Source organism: Gambusia affinis, linkage group LG10, assembly GCF_019740435.1.
Source record: "Gambusia affinis linkage group LG10, SWU_Gaff_1.0, whole genome shotgun sequence".
In the NCBI taxonomy this organism is placed as follows: Eukaryota; Metazoa; Chordata; class Actinopteri; order Cyprinodontiformes; family Poeciliidae; genus Gambusia; species Gambusia affinis.
The window spans coordinates 26956469-26976657 of NC_057877.1; the positions used below are offsets into that span (position 1 = coordinate 26956469).

At 36.0% G+C, this 20189-nt stretch overlaps 1 protein-coding gene across 8 annotated transcripts in view; it reads left to right on the forward strand.

Moving 5' to 3' along the window:
- The window catches only part of LOC122839051 (discs large homolog 1-like protein), a 137177-nt gene that overhangs the window by 56408 nt on the left and 60580 nt on the right, over positions 1–20189 (forward strand). Inside the window, exon 1 of one of the 8 annotated variants that reach the window (XM_044130293.1) lies at positions 2428–2472. The exons of 6 other annotated variants lie outside the window; for them this stretch is intronic. In XM_044130293.1, coding sequence (XP_043986228.1) covers positions 2443–2472 — 30 coding nt within the window. In that variant the 5' untranslated portion in view covers positions 2428–2442. Of the gene's footprint in view, positions 1–2427; positions 2473–15981; positions 16911–20189 lie in introns of those variants that run through there. One more of the 8 variants, XM_044130286.1, reaches the window with a different exon arrangement.

Sequence of the window (20189 nt, forward strand, 5' to 3'; positions counted from 1 at the left end):
TGCGCTCACTATTAAATGAGACTCACCAATCCAAATCTTTTTTATCCAAACCTTTTTTCTCAGTTATCTGTAACAACATCTTTTGGTAGACTGTATAGAAAACTCTCCAGAATTTCAGCTTTAATTGTTTGAGTTTATGATGCCGCATTTCACATGCAGCATCTTTTTCCAAACTCTTATTTTCTCTGAGGATAAACTGACCTGAACTCTCAAAGCCATGATAAAACCTTTTAGCTATTTGCTAAAATTACACTGTAAAAGCACAAAATATTACCAAGTATTTTGGTATTACCAAACATCTTTGTATACTTGTAATAAAACAAAACTAACTTACAAATAACGTTTAAGAAAGATATATGAGCTTGTTTTAAGTAAATAATTCCTTAATATTGATGAGAAATGCCACTTCAGCTGGGAGATTAATTCATTAATAACATGAGAAAAATGCTATGAATATTAAAAAATTTATTGACTCAAAACAAGTTCTTATGTCTTGCTGAATACATATTTGCAAGTTAGTTTTGCTTTATTTCAAGTTTGCACGAGATAAAAAATAAGATTTTGTGGTTTTGCAGTGCAATGTGGAAGACTGGGTTTAATTTATTGAATTTTTTTAGAGCATATCTAAAATATTCAGGAAGATATAAGAGATTTTTTTAAAGTGAAATATTCCTTAATATTTATGGAAACGCGCTAGTATTGTACCGTTTGGTTCCGTTGGCTGATTATTTCACTTATAACAAAACATTTTTCCTTTTTATAAGTGAAATTATTTGCTAATTGAACTAGTACTTTTTAAATCAATAAAAAGGAGTTTTTTACTTAAAATAAACTAATATGTGTTTATTTTACTCAAAACTACTAACATGTTAGTTTTGTCTTATTTGGACAGGAAACGGCACCATAAATACTTGGTAATGTTTTGTGTTTTTGCAGTGTACACATTAGATAAAATAATAAATCTAAATACTGCTGTTTGCTGTGATTCTTGTGTGTTTGTTCCCATTTACTTCAAACCCCAGCGTCCATGGACTGCATTATGAAACTAAAATAAGCACAAATAGGTACAAATAATTATTAGTTTATCATATAAATCAATATTTTGTCCTAATTTTGTCCTAAAAATAAGAAGATGATATTTGTCATCATAGCTGTGTTGAAGATTAATTTAATCATCTCCTTGTGTTGAATCTTAATCTGGAACATTGATTATTCTGCAGTTATCAACACATTTACAGCTCAGCCCATGGAAAAAATATTTACTCGCCCCTTTGCTGTATTGGCTGGTGATTTCCCAGGGTGTTGCTGTTTCCCTCTCAGAGGCACTTACTGCCAGACTGATGGGTTTTTACGCTAAACACACACACATCTCACACACACGCTTATCCTGCTGTTGAAGCTCTATAGAAAAAGCTGTAAAGCTGTTTTTATGTTTGTTTACTTAGAAGTGGAGGGGAATTTCAAACAGGCTGCATATAGCAAATAAAATGCTAAATAATTTTCTTTAAGAAAGAATTGCACTTTGAAAACAGAGAAGAATATCTGTGAAGTAATTTTTTTTTATTGAATAAGCAGATTTGAAGTAAAACGGACCTTTAAAGGACAAAATAAAATAAATCCTACTCTTCTCATCACCTTATTATCTTTTTACAGAGTCTGCTGTCTAAGCTTTGTTGACTTTTGAGACTTAATTTCTCAAATTATTATGAATATTTAAATGTTTTGTGTCGTGTGAGAAATGAACATAATAGTAAGAAAAAACATCTATCTTCTATTTTACAGTCAGGCTTTTTCCTAACTAGTATTCTGTTAAAAGATTTAATTGTTACACTGCAAAAAACATAAAATATTACCAAGTATTTTGGTCTAGTTTCTAGTTCAAATATGTTAGTACACTTGAAATAATTTAAAGCTAACTTAAGTACATTTAAGCCATATATAGGTTTATTTGTTTGTTTGGATTATATAAAAACCGTGGATCATATAAATGCTTGTTTAAATAAATACTATTGATGAAAAAGTATTTGTTCTATTAGCAGCAGGGGCAGATCTACTGGGGCAGATCAACTGGCAGTTGCCACCCCAACCCTTGTCGCTCCTGTTGCCACCCCAGCTGGCGACAATGAATTCAATAAATAGTTATTGCAAATCGGACATTAAGCGCACGAATCTCTTTTTTCCGACAACATTGAATGCAACGCAATGTAACCTGACACCTAATGCTAAGTAGCGGGAAGTGCGAGAGAAGGACAGAGCGCGAGGCAGCAGCATTTATATATATGGATGGACGGATATTACTGGATTAGACGTTACGGGATTTATTGTGCGCCACACACGCGCCATTGCTGTCCATTGAGTCCGGAATATTGGTGGTCAGAAAAATACCACAATCGCCCATAGAATCTGAAAAAGGACGCAACGTTTAGCGGTTAATTCAACCTTATGACAGCCATAGATAACAAGGTTCAACTGGTGAGGAAAAAGTTTTACTTTAGAGAAAATGTTGAAAAAGTGAGCAGTGAGTTAGTTAAGCTAGCCTACCTGTTGCTAGCCTCCTATGGACTCTGATAACCTTAAGGTGCTGCTCAGTTCGGTGTGTTTTGGTTCCGTTAGCACTAAAATAGGACAACCTGCACACCAAGTCATCAGTAGAGCAGGAGTCTAAATCAGCTAATCAACCGCCGCTGTGTTCAGGCGAAAATGTATTAATAATGAGAATGAAGACGTCAAACCTGACAGCATAATGTAACAGACTGAATGATCTGTTTTGGTGTTTTTGCTACTTTTCTGTGTGGGAAATGTTTGTTTTTGGTATTGATTCCCCCGATAGGATTGAACATAATCTCTGCTTTATCTGCTCATTGAGCTGCTGTCCGTCGGTTGCCACGGCAACGGGTCTGCCTGTAGCGAGAAAAAGCAGGATAGAAGTGGTTTTGTCTAGTTTTGGTCTCCACTTGTTTATCAGCTTTATTGCAGGCGCTGCAGTTCCTAAAAGTAAAACAAGCGCCAAAAACTGAACTAATTCCCTCTGTTCGTAAAACGTGGCGATATTTCTAAAAGTCACCAAACTACAGCTCCTACAGCATATTTAAAATAAAACGATTGACCAATATAAGAGAAATTTAACCTTTCTTGCATCTTGACAGAACTAACAGAAACCAAACTGTTGATCTTTATTTTAAATCGTATTTAATAGATAGATGATGGCGCTACTAATATTTTTGTGACAAATTTCTGTTCGTCCTGCATTGGATTAGAATTATTTTCTGGACATAGCTCAAAGCATCACATAGCGACTAATAGGTGCTGTCCAGTCCAGTAATGCATATCAGTTAGCAGCAGTATGAAAGATGTAAAAATAATTAATTATACTACATTAAGAAATTATATTTAATCCTCAGTGCTACATGAAGCTCATTTTGAAACAAGTAAAGTAAGTCCAGTGATAGGTCTGTGTAAACTAAATGTGAGAATGAAATATATATATAATCCTGAAAAATTCTAGCCACCCATAGATATTTTTTTTAGATCCGCCCCAATTAGCTAATTAACTTTTTCTACAACAGCTACTGCGCCGTTACCTAGCAACCTCAGCCAGGCCCAGCCGGTCGCCTAGCAACCCAGTTCTACTTCCACTTGCAAATTATTTAACTTTTAGCAAAACATTTTTCCCAAGTTATAAATAAACTCTGCCAGTGGAACTAGCCCTTTTTCATCGATATAAAGGAATTATTGAGCTAAAAAGTTACATGAAAATTAGTTTTGTCTTATTTGAAGTGTTCTTAGATATTTGCACTGAAAATTAGACCAAAAATACTTAGTTGGATTTGGTGTTTTTGCAGTGTTTTTGTTGCAAACGCAGCTTTATTCTTTCTCTGCCTTTACTCGTTCCTGTATAATTGATTAGATGTAAAGTCGAGGTATGCCTGCAGAGAAAGCTTTGAAAGCAATGAAGAGGTGTTTAGTGGTCAAAGTAAATGGGCGTGGCAAAGAATAGACAGAGCTGGGGGCGATACTGGTTCTAGCCATGGAAAGACTGGAATAACGACTGGGAACGAAATCTGAACCCAGTTTCTGTCTAAGACATCAAAATATCCATCCAGCACCCACACAACCAGAACATTTAGAAGCATGTGAAGCAATTATTCCAAGAGTTATGCATCATAAACGTAAAGATCAGACAGATTTACTACATTTAACAGCTGACGTTGCTGTTTTCACTGAGCAGATTTCTATCAGGGCTGAGCGATTAAAATTATGGGAAGAGTTCAATTTTACCTGCTCAATAATACAACAATGTATTAGGGCCACACTAAGATAAAATAAAAAAATTAAATAATATAAGAAAGTCTGAATCAAGAGTAAACTCAAATAATGAGGATAAAGTCATAAAAATGACTTTATTCTATTTCAACTTTACTCCAGTAATTTAATGACTTTATTCTTGTACTTTTGTAAGCATGGCCTTAATACCCCATCATGCAATAATAAACAAACATTTTTAATGAAATCTATTAATCATTAAAAATCTAAAACTTAAAAATGCCTTGGAATTTTTATCTTATTAAAAGAAAAACTTTTTCCAAACATTCGGAGTCATCAGTTGTTTTCAATTTAGTTGGGCAAATTTTTACCATCCTTGACTTGTGCTCAAGGGCCGAATGAAACCATTTCAAGGGCCACAAATGGCCCCTGAGCCCCACTTTGGACACCCTGTGTTAGAGTAAGGGTGAAGCTCGCAGGGTAAGCTAAGATTTAGCCAGAAGACAGATGGCAGGTTTGGATTTAATTTTATTCTCACATTTTCCCTGTTGAGCCTGCGTTTGGGTGGCCGGTTTTAAAATGGAAAACTTGCATGTCATCGATTGTCAGGTGAAATGAGATCATGTTTTTCAACCTACACCTCCCAACACACGCCATATTCAGCTGTAGAAAGGCTTGTTATCTCTCTCCAGCTCACGAAACTTTCCCTCCGTATCTTAAAATACAGAGTAGTGACTCCAGATCTATTAGTTGCAACAGATTAAAATCAACTCCTTTGGGATAATTTATTGATCTCTGTATACTTGTGCACCATCTGAAACACCCATGTTTGAGAAATTAGGATTATTTACCAAGTTTTTTTTGGTGTGTCTTCACAAAAGAAATGCCCATTTGTTTTGTCTTAAATATGCTCAATGATTTGAGAACTATTCTTAGATGGATGAAGATAATTTGAGCAGCAGCATGGAAACAGAAACATGTTCAGACTTGCTGAAAACTCTCATGATGGTACACGTGGTTTGGGTTAATGATTTCTGATCAGAGCCTTTATTTACATCTAATTACTATAGAAATTTTGTGCGTTTTTTTTAAAACTATTGTCACTTTTGTGGTTTAGATCATAATTATTGTTTGTTTGTGTTTTGTTTTCATCTTAAGAAACATTTTACTATCTTGCAAAAAAACCCAATTTCTTGTAGAAAACTTATATAAAGAACAGAAATGGAACAAATCGAAAGAAACAAAAGACAGTAGATCTATTTTTACTTTTCTGTAACAATGGCCCAAGACATTTTTTGACGTTTTTAGGCACAAAAAAAAAAAAAAAATCACTGGCAAAAAAAAAAATTACACAAGCCATTAATTGAGGAAGGCGATGTTTCAAGAAAATTATAAATATGATTAATCCTATTCCTCCAAAACTTTTAATTGCATCAACATGTGAAATGTTCATTTTTGACTGTAAATGAATGAGATAACTTTAGAAAGAGTCCAGGCTCGACGTTCGTGAGCCTGGATGAGCTGCTGATGATGCATGTGGCATCGGCTGTTGTCATGGCGATACTATTTTGGCGATCGCTAAGCAGAACATTTGTTCATGTCTTCCTGTGGGAGTGAGAGTGAGTCAAGAAAGATGGGGGCAAACTTATAAGTAAAAACATATATGTATATATATATATACTTTTTTACCCACTTCTGCATACACACATGCACACACACACGCATTCACACACCCCTACACACACATACACAGATTGATACACACACTGACTGGGCTGAAGCAGCGAGTTCAGCGTTTAGCTTTGCAGTGCTGAGAGGGTGTGAGATGTTGCATCACCTTCTGTGTGTGGGAAGAAGCCTGCATGTCAGCTCTCTCCCACACACACACACACGCAGACGTCTCCTCACACACACACTCACCGTCAGTCTGCTTCCTCCAGCCTGTTCTGTCGCTGCTGATATAATCAACAACAACCAATAGCAATAATTTAATATGGCTGCTCGCTAAGGAGGCTGGACCCAGCAGAATAACATCTAGATGGGATTTCTATAGAATAGTTTGAGATGCGACGCAGAGTTCAGGTTTTATCACGATATTTTGTTGTCCTGTTGCAACAACGATGATTATTTTTTAGGTAATTGTATGGCTGACTCAGCAAAACACAAATCCTGCTCTTGGAAATGTGTTTCTTTACGACACCAGGCACTTAAAGAAGTGTGATTGGTATCTATCCCTGACGCAATAAACAAGAAATCAATTTATTGTGTCATAAATTAAAATAATAATAATAATTTTCATTTACATGATTTATTGTTTTTCTCTTTTTACCAAAAACTGGATGAAAATTGTCTTCAGTCTGGTTCTTTGGTCTCAACTATTCCTTTATTTGAATAATAATTTTGTTTACGGGGAATTTATATTTCATTTTATTTGTTGTTTCTGTTGTTTTGTTTATTTATTTTGGATATTTAAAATATCTTCCAATTCCAGTGTTAAATGTTCATTAGAATTTAAAGTGTATTGATCTCTGAGAATGTGCATTATTATTATTATGCCATTACCATTATATTACTTACAAAAGGTCTCAAAACAATAATATTATCATTTATCACAATAACTTCTGGGACAATTTATTATCCACAAAAAATTTTTATTGTATCACTAAACTGCACACAATAACTGCAATTAATTATATTTTTGACTTTGATATTTATTTGATGCTCTCATTGAATGCTAGGCTAGGCATATATGCGAGGTAAGCGTCTAATTAGGACCTCAGCACCATCCGGCCCCAATTAAAATCCCCTGACGGCCCCAAAAAGGCTTAGAGCGGCCCTGGAACAGGGAATAAATAGTAAAACTAGCAATCCCAACAATATGGACAGTTTTTGGAGGGTTTTAAAAGTCATTAATTGGAATTTATCTTGACGGCAATAAATGAAAATCGTCATGATAAGAAATGTATCGCGATAAATGATAAACTGTACGATAAACACCCAAACCTAGACACAAGTAAGAGTTTTAATATTGAGCAAACAGTTGAGAAAATAAACAGTAAACTTGAACTTATCTTGGCAGTGATAAATATTGAATGAAATTTATCACAATAAATGATAAACAATACAATAAATGTCCACAAGTAATAGTTTGAATATTGAACAAACAGTGAAGAAAATAGTCAAACTAAAAATCACAACAATAGGGTCAGTTTTGTTGGAGGTTTCAACATCATTAATTGGAAATTATCTTGAAAACAATAAATTAGAGCAGGGGTGTCAAAGTCAAATGGACGGAGGGCCAAATTAAAAATTTAGCTACAAGCCGAGGGCCGGACTGATCGAATGTCCATTGAGAAATCAAGATCATCCCAGGGGCCGTAGAAAATCTTCTCGCGGGCCGGATGTGGCCCGCGGGCCTTGACTCTGACATATGTGAATTAGAGTTTTATCATGATAAGAAATGTATCACGATAAATGATAAGCGATACAATAAATGCCCACCCACAAGTAAGACTTACCTTCTGGATTGAATTAATACAACTGTTTGATGTGAATGTGATTATGCTTAAGATATTTCTATTTATGAGCGTGGACATTATTCCTCAGCATTGTAATAATAATAATAACTTTCTTGCAGACACACTTAAAACCATTGCATTTAGTGAAAGGCTCTTGATGGGGATTTAGCCACATATTTTAAGTAAATATATATATATTTTTGATAAATCCTATCCCAACTTTGCAGGTTAAGTTTTATTGTTATTAAATATCTGATGCCTTACAACACTGATGAGTGATAGCTCCCACATCAGTGGTAATGACAAAGCTGAGATAGCAAGAGTAGGAGCTGGAAACCTTCATATCTGTGCCATTTAATGGGTGTGTAGATGTAGCAAAACAAAGCAACATCTTGGATTTACAGGCCTTTTATGTGCATGAAGAATATTTATAAATATATTAATGGGGAATGGTCGTCCTGAAGACACAGAAGCTAAAATAAACGTTTCACACAAAATGTGTGCCATGATATAAATAGTTCATTCTTAATTTTTTTATGCTTGTTTTATCCTGCGTGGTTTGCTGTCATTAGGTGAGAGACGCAGGGATAAAAGTCAGCTAAGAATAGCTAATTTTGACGTCTGGATTAATGTTTTAAAGGTGGGACTTTTGGTGTATGGGATGTGAAGAAAACAATCTGGTTTATTTTTACATTCAGCTTTAGAACTACCCTAATATTGTTCCTTTAAGAACTCGTCACAAACTGTCTAAATTGTGTAAACAATGGTAATTCCTCTTTAAGTAAATAATTAATGGACTCAGTCTAGTGATACCAGCCCTTTAAAGCAATATTCACCCAACTGCACTCATAAACATTAGGGCTGGATGATTTGGCTGAAAAACGAATCATGATATATGTGTTTCATATCAGTCAATATCTGTAATTATTGATTAGTTTTTTGTTTTAAATATCTTAAAAACTACCAAACTGGTGGCTTGAGCTTCCCTCCATTTTTCAGTTTCCACTCCATGGTGTCGTTTTTATTTTTAAGCAGTTAAGAGACCTTAAACCTTAAACTTGTGCTGCTCAAATTACTCTACAGGTTGTTGCTAGGTAACCAAAGAGTGAGTGAGTTGCTAGGTAACCAACGAGTGAGTGAGTTGCTAGGTAACCAAAGAGTGAGTGAATCAGTTGATTCCACCAATCTGTGAGCGGTTGAGCGTAGCAGTGGGCAATAGGGACTCAAAAGTTTGATAGTGATATAATAATAATAAAAATGGCAATAAGAAGTATTTATTACTTCTCTTGACGGAGACTGTAAGGTTGTGACCTCATTGTATGGCGACCATACAGCCCAAAAAATACGAATACTGCTCTTGATATTTGTAATATTCTTCTTTAGGACACCAGTCATGTAAAGAAGTGTGAATTGTGTCACTAAACTACACACTAATTGCATTTATTGATTTTTTTTCCCCAAAATTTTTATAATATTTATTGATGGTTTTGTTGAACAAACGATGGAGAAAATAGTAAAAAATAACAAATTTTGAGTTATTATGATATAATTCGACCCTTTAGTTTATAAAGTCCTACAACAACTCTTAGTATTCATACTGTATGCTGATGACACAACTTTATATTCCTCTTTCCACATGGCCTGTCTTCACAACACCAGTGAGTGTTTCGGTGTTAGTTTTGCTCCTAAAGAGGGTAATTTTAAACATCTACACTTAACTGAAACTGAAAAGGCAGAAGACTAAAGTGTGTGCAGGAAACCCGGGTGTTGTGGCGGATTCAAGCCCAATTTTAACTGCCCCTTTAAAAATCAATCAGGCAGCAGCAGGTCATCCAGCAAGCGGCTGACGGGTTTATGACCTGTGCCAGTAAAATATTTCAGCTCACTCCAGTCAAAAGATAAATGTCAAAAGATGGATTTTAAATTTGAGTTATTGGTCGGCGAAGCACTGGATGGTTTTCAAACCTAAATGCATTTCGGTGACGTTGCAGACGTCTCTTACTTCAAAATAAGGAGAGGTAACATAAACACTAAATATTCATTCATCAGTTCGTGATATTATTCTGATATCGCCATTACTTTGTTTTCAATTTTACCTCATATATTTTTAAAGTACATTTCATGGTTTTAATGATATTTTCTTATAAAGCACTGTGAGCTATGTGATGTTTAAATGATTTTATACAGTTAGACTCGTCTTGCCTTACCTTGTTGAAGATGTAATCATCTCAGCTGGTACGCTTGAAGAGGCAGACATGGCAGGGAGCTTGTGCCTGGGATAATTGAGATAATAGTTACTTTACCAACTGGAGACAGTCAGAAAATGATTAAAACAGGACATAAAAGCAAAAAAAAGAAGCTACTTTTATCTGTTTTAACGCTGCAATTTCTACACGGTTCAACTGAAATACAAATGTAATACATACATGTAAGGGTCATACTAAGAAAAAATAAAATATGCAAGAATAAAATTATGAGAATAAAGTCAATATCATGAGAACGAAGATGAACTAAAATACATTTTAAATAATACAAGAACAAACTAATATTATTATAAGAATAAAGTTGAAACAATATGAGAATAAAGTCCAAATAATATGAGAATAAAGTTGAAATAATATGAGAATAAAGTTGAAATATGAGAATAAAGTCATGGTATTACTAGAATAAAGTCAGAATATTACCAGGATAAGTTTACAATGTTATGAGAATAAAGTTATATTCTTCTAATATTACTTACGGGAATTTTGTATGCAATATTACGACTTTATTTCAAAGTTGAAATAAAGACATAATATTTTGACTTTATTTAGAAAATGCAGTTGAAATTATGCGACAATAAAGTCATAAAATTACCAAAAAAAAGTCGTAATAATACTACTTTATTTTTGTGACATTATGACTTTATTCTCATAATTTTATTGTGTTTTTATTTACGTAGCCATAATACTCTGGTGCAACTATACATACATTTCTTATTTTTAACTATGAGAACAGAGAAATCCCCAGCCTGGCAGACAGGCTGGCCATAAACAGGCGAGGAGCGCGGTGATCGCGGCGAGCCCGTCTGCGGCAGGCGGCGACGATGGATAACGTTACAGCAGCTTCACTAAAAGCCCTTCAGATAGAAAGAGTGAGAGCTAGGATTTCACCAGGAAGAGCAGGACAGGAAACAGGAAGTAGTCACAGCAGAGCAGTGAAAGACCGACTCTCAGTTACAGTTGGTCTTTCACTGAGGAAGGATTCATCTTCTGGAGTTCACCTGTGAAAAACAGATTCCTCTGAATAATATCTCACTTTTCCTCTGTTCAGCCTGCATAAAAATCCTGCTTGTACTTGTTTGCATTAAGTTTAATTTAATGACTAATTCAAGAACTAGAATCTGGAGCAATGTTGTTATAGTTAATGAAAATTGAAATTGAGAAAACATTTTTGCTAACTGAAATAAATTAAACTTTTAATTGAATGGGGAAAAACTAGAATTATATAAAACTACCTAGAACATAGTTTGTTAGGATTTAAAATCCTTTTTTGTGTTAATAAATCTATTTATTGGACTTTTGAACTGATGTGAAATTTATATCCCCCCCCCAACACAAACAGTTTACGTCAGTTATGGCACCCCATATTTCTCCTGGCGTCACAAAATGGCGACAGCAAAAGTTGGGACAAACACCAGTCAGTCTGTTCAACAATAATTTAATACTTTTTACAAAAATATTATCTTTTATTCTGTACTTATTATCCAATCAATGTATTTATAATCACAACAAAATACTTTGACCTTTTTGAATTAACCAAAGTATAAAACTACAGGTAATAAAAACTAAATAATAACCAGAGTTGGGAAGTAACTAGTTACATCCACTTAATTACATTTAATTGAGTAAGTTTTTTTTTTTTTTTTTGGAATAGTGTGCTTTTACAAGTATTTTTACTACGCTGTACTTTCTACTTTTACTTGAGTAATTATATTATAAAGTATTTTTACTCCTACTTGAGTAAAATTTCTGGATTTCTAACCCACTGAATGAAAAACAAACATGTTTTAACCAAAAACTCACCAGACGCAGACGCACTCCGGCACTTTTTCTTAAAGTTTCATCAGTTTTTATTAAAAGAAACTGATTTGGAAAAAAATATATTTTGCCTTATTTTGATATATTTTGTTATTTATATAAATTATTGTCATTTTCATCCATAAAATACCAAAATTTCCACTTTATATTTTGATCCGCCTGATGATGTAATTTTTAAATATTAGGTGATTGATCATTTGATCAGTTACTTAATTTTGTGGATGGCTACTTTATACTTGAGTAAAAATATGTTGAAGTAGTGCTTTTAGTGCTATTATCACTTGAGTAAAGTTTTTGGGTCATCTGTCCACCTCTGATAACAACTAATAAAAAGTAGCGAGCACACTCTAGAAACTAATAAAAAATAACCAGACAAAAAAAATAATAAAAAATCCATTAAATAATACTAAAAACTGGAAAAAGTCATAATAAAAATGATATTGATCCACTCTTCGGTTTTTTATTGCCGGGTTTTGGAGGTGCACTTAATGCTTCCCGACATTTTTAATTACGGTTTTGTCCCCATTTAATAAATAATGACATGATGGGATCTGTGGTGTGCGGGTTTGATTAGATTTATGTATCGCTTTGCTAGACGTATTTTTTATTAGGTTTATAAAATAAAAATATAACTAATAAAAATAATAAAAATAAAAATATAATAAAAAAAGACATTTTTGCTTTTTATCCAATATTATATTTAGCAGATCTATCAGTTTATAAGACATTTATTTAGGATCAGTAAAGTGGTCATACTATCTATTATCTATCTACAGTTCATATGTTCTATATCTGTCTGTGGACTACAGCGCCCTCTGCTGGTGACTTGAATATTGCAGTATAAAAAACATGGCTGAATGTTTTTAGGTTTTATTGGTCTTGACAATTGATAATAGCACTAGTAAGAAATTATTAAAGATAAAACATAAGATTAATTTTTCATTTATAAAATAATAAGCTTGAATATTGACAAAAAATTAAGCTAAAATTGTCCAAAAGTTAATTTAATAAATTCGATACCATCATTTAATGTTAAAAGGAGGAGGATGTTTCTCACAGTTTGTATTTTTTTAAGTTTAATTTGTTAATTTAAATTGATTTAATTAATTTAAAACACACATCATACAGTAGAAATCACTCAAAATGCTAAATCTGTAAGAGAATGGTAAAAGTAACTTTTTTGAAGAAATATGAAATAGAATCATGTGAATTCATATGAATTGTATTTTGAGTTAATGTTGTTTTGATTTAGTTTAGGGTTTTTTTTGGAATACAATCATTTTATCGATCCATACATTTTCTTACACCCTTGTCCCTAATGGGGTCAGGAGGGTTGCTGGTTCCTCTCCAGCTGGGTCCCGGGTGAGAGGCGGGGTCACCCTGTACAGGTCACCAGTCTGTCGCAGGGCAACACAGAGACATACAGGACACACAACCATTCACACACACACTCACACCTAGGGAGAATTTAGAGAGACCAATTAACCTGACAGTCATGTTTTTGGACTGTGGGAGGAAGCCGGAGAACCCGGAGAGAACCCACCATGCACAGGGAGAACATGCAAACTCCATGCAGAAAGACCCCGGGCCGGGAATCGAACCCAGGACCTTCTTGCTGCAAGGCAACAGCTCTACCAACTGCACCACTGTGCAGCCTGGCCATTCATTTTATTGATTTGTATATTTTCTCTTTTCATTTGAATGAAAATGGATAATGAAAATTAATGAACACTCTGCTGTTACATACAAACCAAATATATCACAAATTTGACATACATAGCAATAAAAAATATTTACAGTTCATACAAATGTTGATACATTTATAAATTATATAATAATTAAATATTTCAGTGTGTTGCTCCCAAAAAACTTTTCAGCTTTTTTAAAAAAAACTGACTTCTGTTCAGCTTTTATGAGAGTTTCACTCTTTCACATAGAAAAAAAAAATCTGTATTTCACGTGTCTTTGAAAAGTATGTTTGAAAGAAGAGAAGGCAGTGATAACAACTTCTTTATGAGGTTAATCTTGTTTTCTTTGCTTATTTAAATCATATCAGTACTCAAAGCTTAGAGTTGAAGTTATTTTAACAAAAAAAGGATTTTCTCTGATGAAGGATGTGTAAAACTCAGATGTTTTTTGTTTCTCTTCCCTCTCAGCTCATTTATTTCCATTCCTGACTTCGCTCTTGTTCCTTCCACACCGCCTACCTCGCGCAGCAGCGTTCATTTAGCGCTGTGATGCTAACAGCCTTTCTCCCTGCTCATTCTCCCCTGACTTAGTGGTTTGCCTGCAGCGCTACCAGCACTTTACACAGGGAACACACATTCACATTTATACCCGTTAACTCATGGAGTGTTTTCTCTCTCTGCATCTCTCTGTCTCTTCTACATGGATGGCTCTTCGCCTTTTCACTCATGTTTTAAATATATATAGCCCTCGTTTTCCTCTCAGCTCGTTTTGTTTTTGGGCGAGTTTTGGTATTAGCTGACATTATAAAAACACACACCTCTTAGTCATAATTACATGTGTTTGTACTAGCACATCTTTTCAGTTTAGGACATTACCAAAGGCTGTAATTGCTCTTTTCCAAATAACAGGGAGATTTAATCTCTATGGGGAAATTTTACTGCCACAAGTAGAAAATTTCCAGTTTGAAAGCAGGACTTCATGTATTTGTTCTCAAAACTTCTGCTCTCTTTGAAATATTCTCTGTGCTCTCTCTAATCTTTCTCCTTGCACCCAAAACTTCTCTCCGCTCGCTTGCGGATTCTTTTCTGCTCTCTCTCAAAACAAAAAGTACCGTCACCTGGCAACCTCTCAGCCAATAGAATGAAAGTTTTGAACTGAGTGTGACTGTGTGGCTATTTCCGATTGTAGCAACTTGTCTGGAGAAATTTATCTGCCATAATTCGAGAGCTCCCATTTTCAGTCTTAAAGCAGTTTTAATGTGTTTTATTCTCAAAACTTTAATACTTGAACTCAAAACTTCTGCTCTCTTTCAAATATTAACTTTCTTCTCGCGCTCAAAACTTCTCTCTGCTAGTAAACCTCTCTGCTCACTTTATAATTTTTGAGTGCTCTACCCACCTGTGGCTGCAGAAACACACCTGTGCAGTTGTTTGAGCATCTGGAAAAGCAGTATGAGCAAGCTGATGAACACGTACACTCTTTCACTTTGAAGGAAGATCTCAGAGAAAGTAGGCCAACGCATAGAGACACACTCAAACCCTGTAGTGCAGCCTGCCTTGCATTGCTTTAAAAGAACAAGACAAAGGTTGTTGGAGGCGAGCATCCTCCACCAATCACGGATCTCCTACTATTGTACGCTCTCTCTAAGCTCCCAGCGCTGTATCAGTGTCCCTGGTTGCCTATCGATTAGTCATGCCTGGCTGCTGTCATGTGCAGGAGTCCGGGGAAGTCCCTAATTGGCCAGTCTGAGAATGAAAGAGACAGAGAGGCAGACCGGGGCAGACACTGTCAGAGGGAGGTAGCTCAGAAAGATGAGCGAGGCTTGCAGATAGATCTGTGAACATAGAAGCAGCCTGTTACCAATTTATTATAAGAGTTTACCAATTTACATTGGTAAACTCTAAGCTCAGAGGAAGAAGATTGAACTTTTCCTTGTTGTTGCTGCTGGATGGAAAGGAATTGTGATTTATGGCCGGGTCATTTGCTGTTTTTAGTCTGTACTTTGTGGAATATCTTAACCGAAGCATGACCAGACCTGCCAACACAACTCGGTGAAGATGAGCAGAAAGGTAGGTGGATCAAACGATTGACAGCTGGAGGAGAAACCTTTCTGAGCAACCGGCAGAAATCTTTACGTCTGGACCGATACCTGAACTGACGGGAGCATCACTCAAGAGTTTCTTCTACTTTCGTCTTGATTCAACACTCATGGATTATATGGAGATTGTTGTACTTTTAAAACTGAATATTTCCCTAGAGGAGGATGGTTTACCACTCAGTGATCAATCTGAAATATTGTTTTGTAAGCTGTAGATACTGAGAAACACAAACAAATAAGACTAAAATATCTCTGGATGTACAAAGATTTGTCCGATGGTCTGAAGACCATTCCTCTGAAACAAAAAATGTAATACAAGAATACTACAACGGTAGTATTTTCCAAACTTTTGTCACAATGACCACCTACTTCCACAGTCATGAGTTTTGTTGTAGCCCCAAAACGCCCAGCTCCACTAAGGGAAAATCTGCTAAAGGGAAAGGCAAATCGGGAAAGAGCCACTCCAAGCAGAACCAAAGTTTACTTCAGGTGGCAAATCACCAAAAGCAACCATCGCTGCTACACTCACCAAAGCGTCTACCCCATTCAGGCAAATATGGCTGCCAATCTCAGAAACACCTGCTTCTTTCTCCGTCTCCTAGCTACTACCACATAGCACCGCCATCTCCAAGTCATCCGGTTGGATGTCCGTTGGCGCAGCAACCACCAAACAACCTTCTCCTCTCGCCAAGCCACAGCCAACTTCATCTATCTCCAAGTCAACACCAACTCCATCTATCTTCCAGCCACCAACAGCTCCATTTATCTCCAAGCCACCACCAGCTCCACGTGTCGGCAAGTCACCATCAGTTGCTTCATCCTCCTCAGAACCATCAACCATGCTGCCCACCAGCCTCACCTGGTCGTCTGTTTACCTCGCCTTCATCCAATCAGCTCTACCAGCAACACCAGTGCCAATCGCACAGTCACCATTCGCTGTTCCAGCAGTGCCAACAGCAGCAGAACGGCACTCCTCCTCTTCCTCATGCCTCCCAGTCGCTGTCCATCCACCCGTTCCACTCGCCCCAGTTGCCGTTGTGCTCTGGGTTAGGAGGATACGGCTGGAGCACACTGCCCACCAGCCTGGCCACCAGGACTTCACGAGGGAAGTTTCCCAACCTCAGAGATAGTGTGAAGAAGAGTCCCACCAAGAGCAAAGGCAAGTTTGGTGGGAAGCCATGGCCCAATGACACATATATCTGGACTGCGCATCCACACATGCCACTCGGACACCACTGTGTACCAATACACACCCGTATGCAGGTAGGTTTTCGTGGTTATACATCTTATAGGGGCATCATCATGTTATAACGTTATAACATCAAAAACATGCCTGGACTGTTTACTTGATTTTCTCATGTATTTTTGACAAATCCTTTAATCTCCATGGTAACCATTCAACTGTGCATGATGCCTGGGTGGCCTTAGCTCCGCCTTTGAGGTACAACTCCTCCCCCATTCTGGTCTTTCAGACTAGCCAGGAGCAATTAGCAAACACCTGCTGGAATTACATATCTGCTGGTCTCATTATACAATGTACTTCTCAGTACTTTGGTAAAAATTTTGTTAAAGCATTAATAGAGGAACCATATTGTGACGACTTCCTGTAGGCAGTTTATGAGAGATCAGGAGTTTTTAAAGAGACAGAGGTCCAAATATATATACACCAGTAATGTACAGTGAGGTTCATAGCTGGTGAGGCACTGACTTAACCATAATCAGATTTACAAATATAAACCCCCTGCATTTGGGAATTACAAATATACTGTAAAATAAATTATAAAGCATGACATCGCGCAGAGCATTAAGTTTAGAATTAGACTGATACCCAAAATCGGGAACAATAGAGATATTATCGGATCAGTGCATCTAATCTCTCTCTTTTTTTTTTTTATTTAACCAAAAACAGAAAAATTTCTGTATTTTTAGCACAACATTAAGCTAAAGTACAACCTGCTTTCAATATTTTGCCCCCATAATGTTGTTATACTTGGGAAATGACAACTAATTACATTATAAATTATATTTATGACAATTTTAGCAAACAGCCAATGAGACATAACAACATAATGATAAAAACAGCATCAGAGTTGCAACAAAAAAAAGAGATTTTATGTGTAAAAGCGTTGTAATCTGAGGGGAATAATCCAACGATGCAGCTGCCTGTGAATGATGGTGAGGTAGTAAGTGTGCAGTGGGTGCAATGATCAGAGATAGACGCTACTGATAGCCTGATTAGCGTGATTAGCCTGGCCATTCTGATTTGATTAGAGTCACGCTCCTTCTGATTAACTCATTAGTCAATTAGCGTGGCAGATTAAGACAGACAGAGCGGGCCGCCATGTTGGAAGCTGACAGTCGTCCAAACCAGGCCGATGTGTTGTACGACATCATGCAACAAGAAAGATGGTTAGTGAGACACAAAGGATGAAACAATTTTTATTTTATGGCTTTTTGGCTCATTGGTTTCCATATTCTCTCCTTCTATGTGTATGGATAAAATTTAATTATTTTTTACCAACATTTACTGCGCATCATCTAATTTATTCTGATCCTTAATTTCTATTTATTCAATTGTTATAGATAGCGAACATTTGCTACAGTTGAAACCAGATATTTACATACAAATCGCTTTAAAAGACACAAACCCACATTTTTTTCTCACCTAATGAAGTTAAATCAGACCAGACTTTTCTTGTTTTAGATTATAATTACCAAATTTATATTTGCTAAATGCCAGAAAATGTGGCCAGAATATTTTTTAAAAGTTTGTTTATAACTTTGTTTTACATGATGAGGAAGAGGATTAGTGCCACTGAAATTTTTTTTTTTAACTTTTTTTTCTTAGAATTATGATTTTAATCTCAAAATTCTGACTTTAGTCTCAAAATTTTGACATTTCTTTCTCAAAATTCTGACTTTAGTTTCAGAATTCAAACTTTTCTGACTTTAATCTCTGAATTCAAATTTCTTTTCTCAGAATTATTCTTAGATTACATTTTAAAAGACAGTTTTCTTTTACACTGACAAACTTTTGTGTAAATTTTTTAATAGACAGTGATTTTGTCCTTTTATCTAAATATCTGTATTTATGCGTTTAAATATAATTGAAAACCTTTGAACCATCCGTCTGTGTGTGGCAAGATGGCGACCTCTGACTGAAAGAGTTAATCACTTGTTTGTCCGTCGGTCTCTGCCTGATGAGACGAACCGGGTTAGTCTGAACCTCCCTAAGCTGTGGCTGGGCTGAACCGGGTCGTAATGCCATAATAACACAGCTGGTGTATCTGCAATTATATAACAGCTAACAATCACTCTATCTGGATATGGATGCTGTGTGCGTGTCGGCGTGTGTGTGTGTGTGTGTTTGTTCTTATGGCCTTTTCATGAAACACAACTCAAACACACACACATGTTGATTATATAAGCATGTGTCCTGACTTGGCGTGTCAATGAAAACACCAGACAGAACACAGCTGACTGGTTGGATTGGTCGCTTTACAAATCTCACACTCACACACACATTCGTGTTTTCATCACTTGTGGGGACTTCACGTTGACTTCCATTAATTTCTACAGCCTTACCCTTACCATAATCCTAAACCTCACCCTAATCGTCACATACCTAACCCTTTCCTTAACCTTTACCCTAAACATAACCATCACAGACCTAACCATTAACCCAAAAACAACAATTTCCTTCATGGGAACCAAGAAAATGTCCCCACAAGGAGCAAAGGTCCCCATAACCCCACATTGTAGACAGAAACAGGTTCCGATAAGGATAGAAAAAACCTGGTATACACACACACACACACACACGCACACACCCACACAAAATGTTGTCACAGTTGTGAAGGGGTCATATAAAGTTACCAAAACACGATGGCGCCGTAACTGTCAGCTATTTTTAGCTAATATTATAACCAGCCAACACTTTGTAAGCGACTGAAAAAGCAAAAATAGAGATTTAAAATTTTTGATAAATAACAAAACAAAGCAAGTTTGTATTAAAATAAAAGCTTGCAATATATATAAATATATATATATATATATATAAAAAAAAAAAAAAAATTCCCTTCTCACCCACATTGGTGATTCTTCTTCCTCTTAGCTCGGGTCCTCTACCAGAGGCCTGGGAGCTTGAGGGTTCTGCGCTGTATCTTGGCTGTGCCTAGGACTGCACATTTCTGGACTGAGATGTCTGATGTTGTTCCTGGGATCTGTTGTAGCCACTGTTCCAGTTTGGGGGTGACTGCCCCGAGGGTCCCGATGACCACAGGCACCACTGTGGTCTTCACCTTCCAGGCCCTCTCCAGTTCTTCCCTTAGGCCCTGGTATTTCTCTAGTTTTTCATGCTCCTTTTTCCTGATGTTGCAGTCACTTGGTATTGCCACATCCACCACAACGGCTTTCCTCTGTTGTTTATCCACCACGACTATGTCTGGTTGGTTATCACCATTTTTGCCCAAGCGAAATGGGCAAGATATATATATATATATATATATATATATATATATATATATATATATATATATATAT